Source organism: Nelumbo lutea, chromosome 8 (genome assembly GCF_056320005.1).
Source record: "Nelumbo lutea isolate HS-2025 chromosome 8, American lotus-T2T, whole genome shotgun sequence".
NCBI lineage: Eukaryota > Viridiplantae > Streptophyta > Magnoliopsida > Proteales > Nelumbonaceae > Nelumbo > Nelumbo lutea.
This window is the reverse complement of record NC_142691.1, coordinates 59,553,670-59,568,210: the sequence shown is the minus strand read 5'-3', so window position 1 is coordinate 59,568,210 and position 14,541 is coordinate 59,553,670. Positions and strand designations below refer to the sequence as shown.

General features: G+C 39.9%; 1 protein-coding gene across 2 annotated transcripts in view; it reads left to right on the top strand.

Annotated features, from left to right (window-relative positions):
* Nucleotides 1-14,541, top strand: part of LOC148844441 (histone acetyltransferase HAC1-like) — a 74,294-nt gene that overhangs the window by 38,620 nt on the left and 21,133 nt on the right. For both annotated transcript variants that reach the window (XM_088960103.1, XM_088960102.1), the window contains exons 10-14: nucleotides 3,652-3,780; nucleotides 3,933-4,133; nucleotides 4,227-4,369; nucleotides 4,486-4,798; nucleotides 4,996-5,135. In XM_088960103.1, coding sequence (XP_088816229.1) covers nucleotides 3,652-3,780; nucleotides 3,933-4,133; nucleotides 4,227-4,369; nucleotides 4,486-4,798; nucleotides 4,996-5,135 — 926 coding nt within the window. The remainder of the gene's footprint in view (nucleotides 1-3,651; nucleotides 3,781-3,932; nucleotides 4,134-4,226; nucleotides 4,370-4,485; nucleotides 4,799-4,995; nucleotides 5,136-14,541) is intronic.

Sequence of the window (14,541 nt, the reverse complement as noted above, 5' to 3'; positions counted from 1 at the left end):
TGGAAAAGAAGGGCTCGAGCTGTCTCCAATAGATGCCTGTTCTTGCGCTCAGCGACCCCATTTTGCTGAGGGGTGTAAGCACATGATGATTGATGCAACATGCCTGCATCTTCCATGAATGAGTTCAGGGATCTTTCAAAGTATTCAGCTGCATTGTCTGAACGGAATTGCTTGTTCTTTTTATCAAATTGTGTTTCAACCATCTTGCAAAACATCATAGTTATCCGGGGAACTTCTTTACGTCCTTTCAACAGATAAATCCAAGTGCACCGAGAATAATGGTCAATAAAACTGATAAAGTAACGGAAGCCATCAATGGAAACAATGGGTGAAGGACCCTAAACATCAGAATGAACCAAATCAAAAGGGGCTTGAATTTCATTACTAGAAATTGGATACATTGATCTACATTGTTTTGACATTTGACACACATCACAAATTAAACTCTAACTCAGAATGCCCTTTCATAATTCGGGAAACAATATTGCTAAGGAAGAAAAAGACAAATGACCTAGCTTAGCATGCCACAAGTGTAGCCTAGCTATTGACTCCACACTTTCTGGACTAGTAGTAGAAGCTTGCAAGGCTGAGCTGACATCTTCATCAAAATAGTAGAGGCCCCCATACTCATGACCACTCCCAATCGTTCTCCTCGTCAATCTGTCCTGGAAGACACAATGAGAAGGATAGAAAGTTATACTACAGTTCAAGTTTTTTGTAAGCTTTGAAACAGACAACAGATTTGAGGTAAGACTAGGAACATGTAGGACTGATTTAAGAGAGAGATCCTTGCTTAGGTCAACCACCTCCTTTCCAGAGATGGTGGAGAGGGACCCATCAGCTACTCTCATCTTATCCTGGCCAGACAACAGATGATATGTGGAGAATAAGGAGGACATATGTGTCATATGGTCAGTGGCTCCTGAATCAATCACCCAAGAGGTAGAATTAATGGAACTAGATGCACTAAATGCAGATGTTGTACCTGATTTGGCAAGAGAGGTGGAAGCTAAAGAATTGTTCTTCAGACGGGCTAATGCCCGGCTGAGAACCTCTACCTCACTAGCTGTGAAGCCCAAAGTACTTGGTCCAGAGGAGTCGGCAGCCTCTGTTGCGGTGGAAGATGACACTGTCTGAATACTCTGTGAGTTGTCACTACTGTTGTTGGTGGCAAGATTCCCACTTGCTGTGTGGCCCTTATGTTGCCTTTTGTCCTTTCTCAGAGCAGCTGGCTTCAGATGAGGGTACAGGACCCAACATTTCTCCTTTGTGTGTTTCTCACCACCACAATGTGTACACTTAAGGGACTTCTTGTCTGAAAATCTATTCCCCTTGGTGGAGACTAAGGCTGAATGTTCTCTAGATAGTTCTGTTGACTGTGTTTGGAAGTCAACTTGCATCTCCTTTCTCCTTACTTCTTCATTCCTCACCAGGTAGTAGACATGGTGAAGCTCAGGTAATTCATCTCTCCCTAGAATCTGTGACCTTATACCTTCATATACAGGGTCAAGACTCGCCAGAAACTTGAAGGCTCTGCCCTCCTCAATCTGCTTATCATGCCTCCCCTTATCATTAGCATTTTCCCAATCCAAGATCAAATGGTGGTCAAGCTCTTCCCAGAGGCCTTCAAGTGTTGCAAAGTAGGTTGCCACGGACATGTCTCCTTGCCTTAGGGCTGCAATGTCTTGGTTCAGCCTGTAGATTCTAGCATTGTTCTTTTTCTGGCCATATGTCTTAGATACTTTCTCCCAAATTTTAGCAGCTGTGGGGAAGTGATGAACAGTTCTGGCCACCCTAGGAGTCATAGAGGCCAGCAACCAAGAAATGACTGTGGCATTTTCCTTGCGCCACACGGTGTATTCAGGACTGCCAATTTCTGGTTGTTTCTTGTCTCCATCCAAATAGCCTGTGAGGTCACGAGAGGTAATGAACAGCATTGCTGAGACAGACCACTCTTTGAAGTTATACTCATCTAGCAGCACACTTGTAATCTGCAAGCTGTGCAGATTAGGGTTTTCCAGGTTTGAGGACCTTGTAACAGGTCTGTTATCTCTAGAGGAAACTTCACCAGATAGTGAGGACATCCTGACTTCAGTCAAGAGTTGTTCACAGTACTATAGGTGATTCTGTTAAGGACTGGCCAAATTGGTCACTGTGTTCACAGTACGGGTACAGTAGCAAGTAGAGGTCTGTAACTGAACCAGTTCACAGTGTTGGTAAAAGTTTAAGGCTGCAACTGTGTGGTGCAAAGGTTGCCACAGTTCTGGTACAAGGTAAAGGTCTGTAACTGAACCAGTTTAGTCCAAGAGTAGGGCTGATAACCGACCTGAAGAAAATCTGTAACTGAAGTTGCCGCAGTTCTGTAAGAGTCTTGCTGATGCACTAAGACTGCAACTGTAGAAGCTGATGCACCGAAACTGCAACTGAAGCTGAAGGAGCTAAGTCTTTACCACTTGTTCTGATGCACCAAGACTGCAACTGAAGTTGAAGGAGCTAAGTCTTTACCACTTGTTCTGCACAAGTCTTGCTGGAGCACGAAGCTGCAACTGTAGAGGAAGTTCTCCCCCTCTCGGATAGTGCTAGGACTGCTGAATCAGCCCTCAACCAGGTCTGTCCTATACAGACCTCTCTTAGTAGCCCAATAGCTACTACTTGCTGGTGTAATCTAGTAGGACATTTACTTCTGGGTCTTACTTCCCTTGAGTCCTACAACCAAGAGAAACCCTAGGTTCGAACTTGCTTTACTCTCTTACACTCCTAGGTCTTCACTGCAGCAACCCAGAAAAGGAAGAGAGAAGATGAAAGGACAGCAAGAGAAAAGAGTGCGCCTGCTGAAACCAGGAAGGAGCTAATGCTCTGATACCATGTAATCTGAAGAGCTATACTCGAAGTAGCAAGGAGGATAAGAGAACCACAGAACTGAAGAGAATGTCGAACTGTTCTATCCAGTCGACCAGTCCTTTATTTATAGATGAATATGGTACAAGGTACAAGAAATTACTGGGATGCCCCTGATTAGTGATGGGACACCCAGATGACTTAAGTCATTAAACAGGATTAGGCCCAGGCCCATTAACACAAGCCCAGTTACAAGATAAGTTAAACATAAGAATGGGCTAATAAGAGCTCTTATCAGCCGAACATCACTCTAACATTCTAACAGAAATCATTTTCAATTATCAAAAAAAAAAATTTACAAATGCTTTTGTACTTGAATGTAATGAGTAAATGGTTAAAACTTTAAATTTTAAAGTAAATGACCATGGTTCAAGTCTCTTAACTTATATTTTGTTTAAATAACATGTGCACTAAAGCAATATATACATTAGAGCCATAAATGTAGACAAATAATGTGATGGATTAATGGCAGTAAGGTGATACACACAATAGAAAGGTCATGGTTCAAGTCTTGCCATTAATATTTTGAAACTTTGGTTCATTTGATGATGAGATGGTTCTATAAAACCGGGACTTGTTCATCGGTTTTCCAGTGGTCAGCCAGTTTTGGTTGGTTTTTCATGAACTACGGTTCTTATCATATGGCTGAACCGGCCAAGGCCCTGGGTCATGGTTCAACCAGTCAGACTGGCCGGTCCAGTCCAGCTTTCTAAATAGTGATATTTACAGTAGTTTTTAATTTAATGTTGCCAGGTTCAAGGAGCTGAAGCTCTTGTAATCAGAGTTGTATCATCTGTCGACAAAAAATTGGAAGTGAAACAGCGCTTTTTAGAGATTTTCCAAGAAGAGAATTATCCAACAGAATTTCCATATAAATCGAAGGTATCGTTTATGAAATCAATGAATATATATATATATATATATATATATATATTACTTTTTATCCTTGGTGGTTTGCTGGTAGAATGATTGATGGGCTATTTTGAACCTTCAGAAAATTACCAAGGATCTGAACTTTGAAATCCTTCTTCCAGGCAATTCTATTGTTTCAGAAGATTGAAGGTGTGGAAGTATGCCTTTTTGGCATGTATGTTCAAGAATTTGGTTCAGAATGCGCGTTCCCAAATCAGCGCCGTGTGTATCTCTCATATCTTGATTCCGTAAAGTACTTCAGGCCTGAGATCAAAACAGTTACTGGAGAGGCTCTTCGCACTTTTGTTTATCATGAAATTCTTGTTAGTATTCTACTCAGTATTGCTATTTTGTTCTTGCCAATTGTTTATTTTTGTTTTTTTTTTTTTTGATAATTTTGCATTTCTCTTTTCCAGATTGGATATCTTGAGTATTGCAAGAAACGGGGTTTCACAAGTTGCTACATATGGGCTTGCCCTCCACTAAAGGGGGAAGACTATATTTTATATTGCCATCCTGAAATCCAGAAAACACCAAAATCTGATAAACTTAGGGAGTGGTGAGCTTGATGTTCCCAAGGATTTGATTTTACCAGCTATTTATGCTTTTTATCTGTAGGTGTGATTCCATGTTCCTAAAAAGATGTAGCCTCATGCATTGGTATCTTTCTGTCAGGTATTTGTCGATGTTAAGGAAAGCAGCTAAGGAAAACATTGTGGTTGATGTAATTAATTTATATGACCATTTCTTTGTATCCTCTGGGGAATGTAAGGCTAAAGTAACTGCAGCTCGTCTGCCATATTTTGATGGTGACTACTGGCCTGGTGCTGCAGAGGATATGATCAATCTGCTTCGTCAGGAAGAAGATGGAAGAAAGCAACAGAAGAAAGGAAAAACCAAGAAGACTATAACAAAAAGGGCTTTAAAAGCTGCTGGTCAAACTGATCTCTCTGGCAATGCCTCCAAGGATGTTCTACTAATGCAGAAGGTAAATTCCATTTCTAAGTGCTCTTAATTGGTTGTTCTCTTTTATTTGCATGGATTTTGTCATTTTCTTATAGTTTGCAGTCTTATACTTTATTGGATCTGTGTGTGCCTATTGCATGTTCTTTAAATGCTGCTCCTTTGAAGTTCCCTTTGTTTGGATAAGTTATTTTTATTCTTACAAAAGTTGTTGATCTACAGCTTGGAGAAACTATCTCTCCAATGAAGGAAGATTTCATCATGGTACATTTGCAGCATGCGTGCACTCATTGTTGTCATCTAATGGTATCTGGAAATCGCTGGATTTGCAACCAATGCAAAAATTTTCAACTTTGTGATAGGTAAGCAATCTCTAATCTCAACCATATCAACTTGTTTTTTCTTGAACTCCTCTGTTGAGGTTTAAGTTATATCTTGTAAATTACATGTGTTTGGTCATATATTTTAAAGGAAATAGAGTTGAGGAAAAGACATTCCTTTATAACATTATATCCTTATGGCCATGTCCTCCATTATTGAACATGGAGTAAGGACTACATTTCTTCTAACAGGATGTTTTATAAAATCCATTAGGCATTAGCCTTGTGGATGTATGACTATTTATTTCTTTATTGGTTCAATCTTGTTGAAGTCCCATTTAGAACATTGAAGATGGTTCCAACATTGTCAATATTGTTCATGCCTCTGCATTGTTCAAGTTCCCACAATCTGGACACTGCATATTTAGAAGGATTAAAAGAATGGAGATCTTTATAATCAAGAAAATATAATAATTTTTCCTCAGGAGTGCAAGATTTTCCCATTTCAGGATATTTTCTCCTAATTTTGATTGAAATCTTTTTTACACCTCCTAAAATGGAATTACCTAGGTGCAAAAACTTGAATTCTTCATCTTATAAAAGAGTGCTGCCTGTGTGATTATCTTTAATCTTAAAATAAGTGCCTGTCTATTTCTATCTTTTCTTAACCATTCTGATGAACTTTGTTGCTTTTTACCAATGCACTCCTTTTCCAGTATTATAGTTTTTGACATGTTAATTGCTATTATGTTTTTTTCAAGGCATTATATTATTGATACTTAACAATCCTCTTAGAAGAAAAATACTCAATAAGGTATTTGTGTACAACATAATGCTTTTTTTTTTAATACTTGTAAAACTTATTTGGTTCAATGCTTTGCCTTTGCCAAATCAAGCCAATGCTGTTATGGATTAAATGCTGATAAAAAATGCAATTATGGATTAAGGATAACTTATAATTTAGGTGATTAATTTGCTTGATTATGAAGAGAGAAGAGATAGGAAAACTTGTACATTACTGGTTATACATAATAAAATTCATTGTTAATTAAGTGGAAGGAAGAGAAGAGAAATGAAGGGAAGGTGTGAATTTGTAAATGTCATGCTAATTAATTTATCTTTATAGAATAGGGTGTAAATTATGATTTAACAGTTGATTACATTCTTGTCTTCAAGCTGGGGCTTTAGAACTCTAGTTAAGCAATCGGCCAGCTGATCTGCTTATTTTACAAATGGCTTGCATGCCTCTCTGCTACCTATACATTCTTGTATAAAAATGCCTGTCCATTTCAATATGTTTATTGCTTAGTTAGATCATGCTGTACAGGGTTATGAACAATGTTTATGGCTGCTTGGTTATCAGAGTAGGTATGGTTCCCTACCTTTTCTCAACATATTAGGTATGGTTCAATATCAGGTACAAAGGTGAAGTTGTGGGATCATCTCCGGTGGGGTGAGATTCCACTTAGCCAAAACTTTCCTAGAATTTACAACCTCTTTACTTTCAAAAAATAAATGTATTTCTGAACTTACTTCTTTTGATGGAACTGACCTTTGTTGGGATTTGGGTTTAAGGAGAGGACTGAGGGAGTCTGAAGTTGAAGAATTGGTAAACCAACTTGAGTTCTTAAAATGTCCATGGGGCAGTTGAAAGGGCGTGGGCTCTTACTTCTAATGGTCATTTCTCTTGTTCCACCTTTTTTAAGTTATTGTATCATCATGCTGCTATAAAACCTTTTTCCTTTCAAAGATGTTAGGCACTGTCCAATCCCATCAAAAGTGAAAGGTATTCAGTAAGTCAAACCTTAAACACCTATTGAAACTTCAAAGAAAAAGAACCTGGTATCTTCTCTTCCTGAGTGGAAAAGTGCTAATCATCTTCTGCTAAACTGCCAATATACAAGTCAGGTGTGGAATCATTTTGTCTTTAGCCTTGGAAGTCTGTGAGTAGCTCCATCTAATGTCATGAAATTCCTGGTGTCTTTAGCCTCATCAAACAAAAAGGGAGAAGATTCTATTGGACTGCACAAGAATTGTTGTGATGTGGTACTTATGGAGGGAAAGAATACTAGAATTTTTAGGAAAAAGCAATGAAGCTTGATAAATTTATCGAGCTCATAGCTATGAGGATAACACACTGGGTGATGGTTTGCGATGAGTTCGAGGGAGTATCAATGAATGTTTATTAAGAGAATGGAAAAATGTTGTTGCTTAGGCTGAAGTTAAATTTGGTTGGTGCATTTCAAAAAATCCAGGTGCTTCAAGAATAGGTGGAGTAATTAGGGATTACAGCAGCGGCAACATCCTTTTGAGCTTTTCAGGTTCAATAGGAATAACAAACTGATTGCAAGCTTAGATGCAGGCTTTACTACTAACACTAGTGAAATTAATAGCAGTGAACGGGTGGACCAAGATAGATATAGAAGGGAATCGTCAGATTATCATATCTTGGATGGAAAATAAGTAGGATATTCCTAGGAAAGTCGGGCTTTTAGTGAGATCGGTTCAGATGCTACGTTGAAATTTGTATACCTTTTTTTTATCCGTAACAGGAAACTTTCATTAGATTATAAGAAGATTAAAATACAAAGGTGGGGGGAGGTAAACCCTCTTACCATCCCCAACAAAAAGATTACATGGTAGCCCAAAACAAATGACTTCTTCCCACCCCCTATTTGGCCAAAGCATCTGCAAATGAATTAGCACATCTTTTAACCCATCGGATACGCACATCCATTCCTTGTGTTAGCCACTTGAAATGCCTTTTATCATTAATGTATGCCCATAACCCTTCGTTTGCCTTCTCTATCCAGCCAATTACCACTTGCAAATCGCCTTCAATAACCAGCTTATTTATATTCAACACGTTAGCTCTTTTTACCTCCTCCAGGAGGGCCTGAATCTCTGCTCTCAAAGAGTCTCCAACTCCAATTGGTCCACGGAAAAGGGCTATAACTGAACCTGCCTCTATTCTGAACACACCACCAACCCCTGATGGCCCTGGGTTTCCTTCACTGCTCCCATCAAAGTTGAGTTTGATAAAGCTTTCCATCGGAGGGATCCACATCTGAAGGATATTCAGTCTACTGGGACCGAGACTGCTATCTCCCGACAATTATTCATGATGGCCTCTATTGAAACATCTTCAAAAAGATTCTTTGTTTTTACCCATTGTGCTACCCTCAATGAGATTACTTCTATAACTGTGTCCCTACTTCTTTCTTTTTCAGCAAATATCCTTTGGTTCCTTTCCTCCCAAATCGTTCAACAAACTGCTGCCTTAGTGCATCTCCATAAGATCTTTCCCCTCTTTTTGATCCGGCAACCAACTACATAAGTGAAGAGGCTACGAATGCTTGATGGAGGAGTCCACCTGCAACCAAATAAAGAGAGAAACCACTCCCAAATAGAAGAAATAAAATGGTAGGATATAAGTAAATGAGAACAAGACTCACCATCAGCTTTACAAAGGGTGCACCAGTGTGGGGACAAGCACCAAAAAGGCTTCTTTTTTTGAAGGAGATTGTAGGTATTAATTCTCTCCAAAGCTATTTCCCAATAGAGTGCTCCAACCCTAGGTGGGACCAGTCTTCCCCACACTTCTTTAGAAGGGAAGGGAGAGGCAAGAGTAATAGAAGAGTGGGTTAGAGCACTAAAAAAGGAGGCACAACTGAAAGAGCCAGAAGAGAGGGTCCGAATTCAGGAATCCTCCTTAATTGGATTTAAAAAAACCTTTTGGAGAACCTGAGTCAATGACCACACCAAATCCATCTCAGAATCTCTGAGACCTCGTTTGAAACCCAAATCCCAATTAATTTGAAATCCTGGGCCAACGGAAGAAACTAAAGATGAGGCAGTTAAGTTTTTGTACCTAGAAAGGGAGAAAAGGAAAGGAAATTGATCTTTAAGTGGTGTCTCCCCCACCCACACATGCTCCCAGAACCTCACCATATTTCCAGAACACAAATTGTACCTGACGAAGGGTAGAAAACAAGGAAGAATGGCATGGATGGCTTTCCAAGGTGTTGTTGCTGAAGCTCTAGCTGGAATTCCAGCGTCCCAACCATCTGCCGTCAGTCCGTGATTGCTCTTTATCACTTTTGTCCACAATTTGTCTTGGTCCATCGGAAATCTCCATAGCCACTTACCCAGTAAGGCTGTATTCTACTTCTGAATATTCCTAATTCCTAGACCCCCTAGCTTCTTACTTATAATCACTAGTTCCCATCTCACCCTATGATCCCTCCTCTCCTCACCTGGTTCCCATAAAAAATCCCTCATTACCTTCTCTAGCCTTCTACAAATCCCCACTAGCATTCTAAAGACTGAAAGGAAGTACACTGGCAGATTTTGCTAATGTTGATTTGATCAAAGTGATTCTCCCACCCATCGATAGATAATTCCTTTTCTAGGAGGCAAGCCTTTTTGAGAATCTATCCACCACCGGGTTCCAAAAATTCACACTTCTAGAATTTCCCTCCAAAGGTAAACCCAAATAAGTCATAGGCCACTAACATACCTCACACCCCAAAATCATTGCACATTCATAAACTTCATCTTCCATGTTGATGCCTGCTACACAAGTCTTATTGAAGTTGACTTTTCAAAATTGTCATTTTCTCAAAAACTTGTGTCACCTCCTTCATATTCCTCACCCAACTCAGATCACCTCCCTCACAGACTAGAACAATATCATCAACAATTGCAAATGAGTGATAGGTACTCTTCCCACTCTCCAACCTCTCATCAAACCCCTCATATCTGCTCTCTAAAAAAGAACACCCAGTACTTCTACTAGAGTGAACAAGAAAGGAGAAAGAGGATCCCCCTGTCGAATTCCTCTGATGGCTGGGAAGTGGTCAACCACTATGCCATTAGTCAAGAGTGAGTAATGACAGGTACTAATGCAACCCTTAATCCACTTACACCACTTATCTCCAAAGCCAAAATTCCTCATAACTTCCACTAAGAAATCCCGGTCTACCAAGTCATAAACTTTCACTAAATCAAGCTTGCAAACCAATCCTTTCTTTCCAGATCTCTTTAGCTCCTCCACACTCTCATTGGCAATAAGAATTTGATCCAAGATCTGCCTATCCTGCACGAAGGCCCCTTGATTTAAAGAAATAATAGAAGGAAGCACTGATCTAATTCTTCTTGATAGCACCTTGGCAATGATTTTATAAAGACTATGAACAAGACTAATGGACGTAAAGTCCTTGGGATGTAATGCTCCTGCCTTCTTTGGTATCAAGGTGATGAAGGTAGAATTTAGACTTGGATTAATTACCCCTCTGTTAAAAAATTCATTAAATACCTTTTGGATATCCTCCTTCAGAATATCCCAATAGTCTTGGTAGAAAGCCATAGTAAAGCCATCGGACCTGGTGCTTTAGATCTATCCATTGTAAAGATTGCTTCCTTTATTTCCTCCAACTCAAACCTTCTTTCTAACCATCTTTTTTGATCCTCCTCAATTCTTGGCGACTCTAATCCATCCACACCAAGTCTTTTAGAAAGAGGTTTTGGAGATCGACTTGAAATGGTTAACAACGGCACTAGCAATTTCAAATTGTTGATCAATTGTTTCCCCTTCAACTTCCAACTTTGATATGAAAATTTTCCTCCTGTCATTGTCTAAGGTATGGAAAAATTTCGTATTTCTATTCCCTTCCTTCAGCCATGTTTGCCTAGATTTCTGCCTCCAAGAGATCTTCTCTTTAAAAAGAATGTCCTCCAGTTCCTTTCTCAGCCTCCCTCTTTCTTGCTTTTATCTTTCTCCAAAAAATCCATCATTTTCTTTACTATTCAGCATTTTAATATTATCAATTACCTCCTATTTCTTCTTTTCTAATCTGCCAAATTGTTGATCATTCCAAATCCTGATCCTTGCTTTCAACTCTTTAAGCTTATGCTGAAACTTCATACCCTCCCACTTATCACTAATATTAATCTCCATCCACTAGTCCTTTACCTTTTCTCTAAACCCTTGGTGACTAAGCCACATGTTCTCAAACTGAAACCGGGCTGGACCATTTCCTCTTAGTTCCACCTTAGATAAAGAGATAAGCTAGTGGTCATAGGTTAACCTAGGTAGAGCCAAAGAGGTCAAATCTCCCCAGTGGGCTTCCCAATCCACTGTAAATAAAAATCTATCAAGGTTAGAGCAGATTGGGTTAGATTGCATATTGGACCAAGTGAAATTACTACTCCCAAGAGGCACCTCCTTCAATTCACAATTGTTTATGAATTCATTAAACTTCCTCATACTTGTGGTTTCCCTTTGTCTCATCTTGTTAGACTCCTCAACAAATCTTATTACATTGTAGTCCCCTCCAATACACCATGGTCCATCCCACAATCCCCGTATATCTTCAAGCTCTTCCCACATTTCATTCCTCTCCCTATACCCATTAGGTCCGTAAATGCATGTTAACACCCATTCAAAACCATCCTCTTCATTTCGAAATTTGAGACATTGTAAACTTCCCTATCAATTCCTCTTTTCTCAGCAACATGCTCTTCTATATTACTACCCATAGTTTTCAAGGCGCCAAGGCGAGGCTAGGCGACAGGGGGCGCCTAGGTGACACCTAGGCGATGGATATTTTTAAGTAAAACCCTAGATCCTAGGGTATTTCCCTAGGTTCCATAACCATCTTTCCTTAATAATTATTCATAATTTTCATAAGAAAAGTATAAATTTCATGTTTAAGTCTAGAAAATCAACATTTTATGAGAAGAAAAAGAACAAAGTAAAGAAAATTCAAAAAATATAGGGCCTGAACCCCTACTTTTGTTATAGGGAAGAAGAAAAGAAAAGGTGGAAGAAGAAGAGGAAGAAGAAGTGGAAGAAGAAAATGTGTGGATTAGACAAAATTTTAAGTTCTTCCCTTGCTTATAGGTTCAGGTTTTGAAAATTTTGAGGGTTCAATCAAGGATCAAAATTTTGATATGATACGCCCCGTATCGAGTGTATTGTATTGTATCTTTGGGGTCCCGATACTTGTTTACAGGTGTTTTCGGTGACCCATTTTTTTAAATAATATATATTTAAAAATGAAATTGAAAACCAAAGAAAAAAAATAGGGGGAGTATCGTTATAAGTACCAATACACCTCTGCCAATACACAAAGGTGTGTCGATACTGCGAACCATGGGTTCAATACAACAGTTAGCAATGTTTGCATTGATTAAACCCTTAAAAAAAAGAAAATAATAAAAAAAATTAGTATATAAACACATAAAATGAATATTTTAGTTTAATAATGTCTATTTTATATAGTGTCAAAAAATAAAAAATCTAAAAGTATTTTATAACCTAGTGTACAAAACTGCTAGGCAACTGGGCGAGGTGAGCCTCCAAGGGCGCCTTGTCACCTAGGCATTGCCTAGGCGCCCGCCTTGACAACTATGGTACTACCATACCACCTGAGGAATCTAATGACAGTGACATTGCCCAACCAATGCCCCTAGACCTCCATATACTTCTGGCCATCTGTCATTAAATGTCGAAAGCTTAGTTTCTTGCAAGAAAACAACCTCCGACTTCTCCTTCTTCAGCAATTCCTTTATTAGGGCTCTCTTCCTCGCACTCCCTAACCCTTGAACATTCCAACTGATCATTTTCATCAAGTCACTTCGCTTTTGTATCCCTTGGCTCCTTGTCTTACTTGCCTCCTCTTCTCCTACCTTTCCTCTCACTAAACTCTCTATCTCCCTGCACATCAAGCTTTAACCTCTCCACTTCACTCATCTTCCTTTTTCTCACCTTCACCTCAGTTTTCTTGGTCCTTAAGTAGTTTTTTAGGTCATTAGGATTCTTCACCTTAAAAACCAACTTCTCCACAATACTTTCTGTCCTGTCTTCTTCCTTTTTGTCTGCCACCAACCCTTCCCCCCTGTTCATTTCTTCCTTCCTCTCTGTGTGTTTATTTTCCTCTAACACCTTTCTCGTCATTTCTTTCAAATGTTGTGCAATTAAACCCCAAATTCTTTCTCCCATCTCTTCAACAACTACAGTCTCACCCCCAATATCCGTGACAGTCGTTGTTGCATCCACGGCCTGCAGCAAAAGGAGAGGCTGGAAACCTGGAGAGTTGGCATGAGACAGTGAATTCACATTAGCACCCAAAAACAAATTAACTGCTGTACCTGGGGGGGGGGAAGGGACAGAGGAATTTCCTTTCCCATCACAGGAAGAGGAGGAACACGATCTTTAATAGGGTAGACCTGCTGGGAACCAAATTCCGGGAAGGAATTCACCTGTGAAAAACTTCCTGTGCTCTGTGTCTTATCCCTGCCTGGCAAACCTTTATTAAGCCTTTGGTAATCCTTGATAGTCTCATTACCACTACCCTGTTTGAGGTTCTAATTGGAAATGGACCATCTAGATTTGTAGCAGTGTTTTCGAGCCTCCCATTCACGCAAGGTTGGGCCTCAAACACACTATCACTAGTCGATGCTGAAACATTGGAAGTGGAAAAAACCGGCTCCGTTGTCTCACCGTCAAACAGATTGCCGAAGTTCAGAACCTCTGTATCTGCCTGTGATTCAACACTACCTGGAACAGACTCTACCTCATCTTCAGATTCGTCCTCTGACACGTCACAGTCCATCCAGCCTCCTTCCATTAGATCTTTTTCCTCTGATCTGGTTCGATTGTACCTTGGATTAGGCTGATCAGCAGGGATTTTTATCTTGCCAATTCCTTCCATTCTTTGTATAGGAACCCAATGCAAAGAGGAACGTGAACCAGACTTAGCCGTAGCAGGAGCCTTGTTTTGCTCTGTTGGAGAAGATGATAGACCAAAACTTTTGTCCCCTGTATCTTTCATTTTACCTCCTCCCACGTGACTATTTAGTGAGTCACATGAGCCAGAGACCCACTCTGACCTCTTCAACGGGTCGGATCTAGCCACCTCTTGTGTAACCGAAGCTCCTATCAGTCCACAACCTGGGTCTGACCCAAGTCCAGACCGAACTATTTCAACAAAGGGTTTTTTCTTCATTCCTCTGGGGCAAATTCAATTTTATTTGAATATTTACTAATTCTTGTTGCCCCCTTTTTTTTGTTAGTCGAGAAAGACTGTTCGCCTTCCCCTTTCATCATATCCACTCCTTCCTTCATTCTCCTAATGCCACCTGGAAACTACCTTTCCAGCTCATCACCTTCCAGCTCTCGACCTCCCTGCCACTGCGACGCTTCAACTGCCGTTGCAAACCACAGGTGCCACCACCTGCCTTCCACCGGGAGCTTGCAATACCTAGGGATTAAATATGGCTTAACCCCGGCGATCCTCATTTTCACGGCGAACAAGTTATCAAAACTATAACCTTCAAGCTTGCCTCCTAGAGCTGTTACAATTTTTTCAAACACTTCCTCCTTCCAGAGATTGAATAGTAGGCCTGCAACCTTCACATCAGCTCTAAGGTCATCGATTTCAGT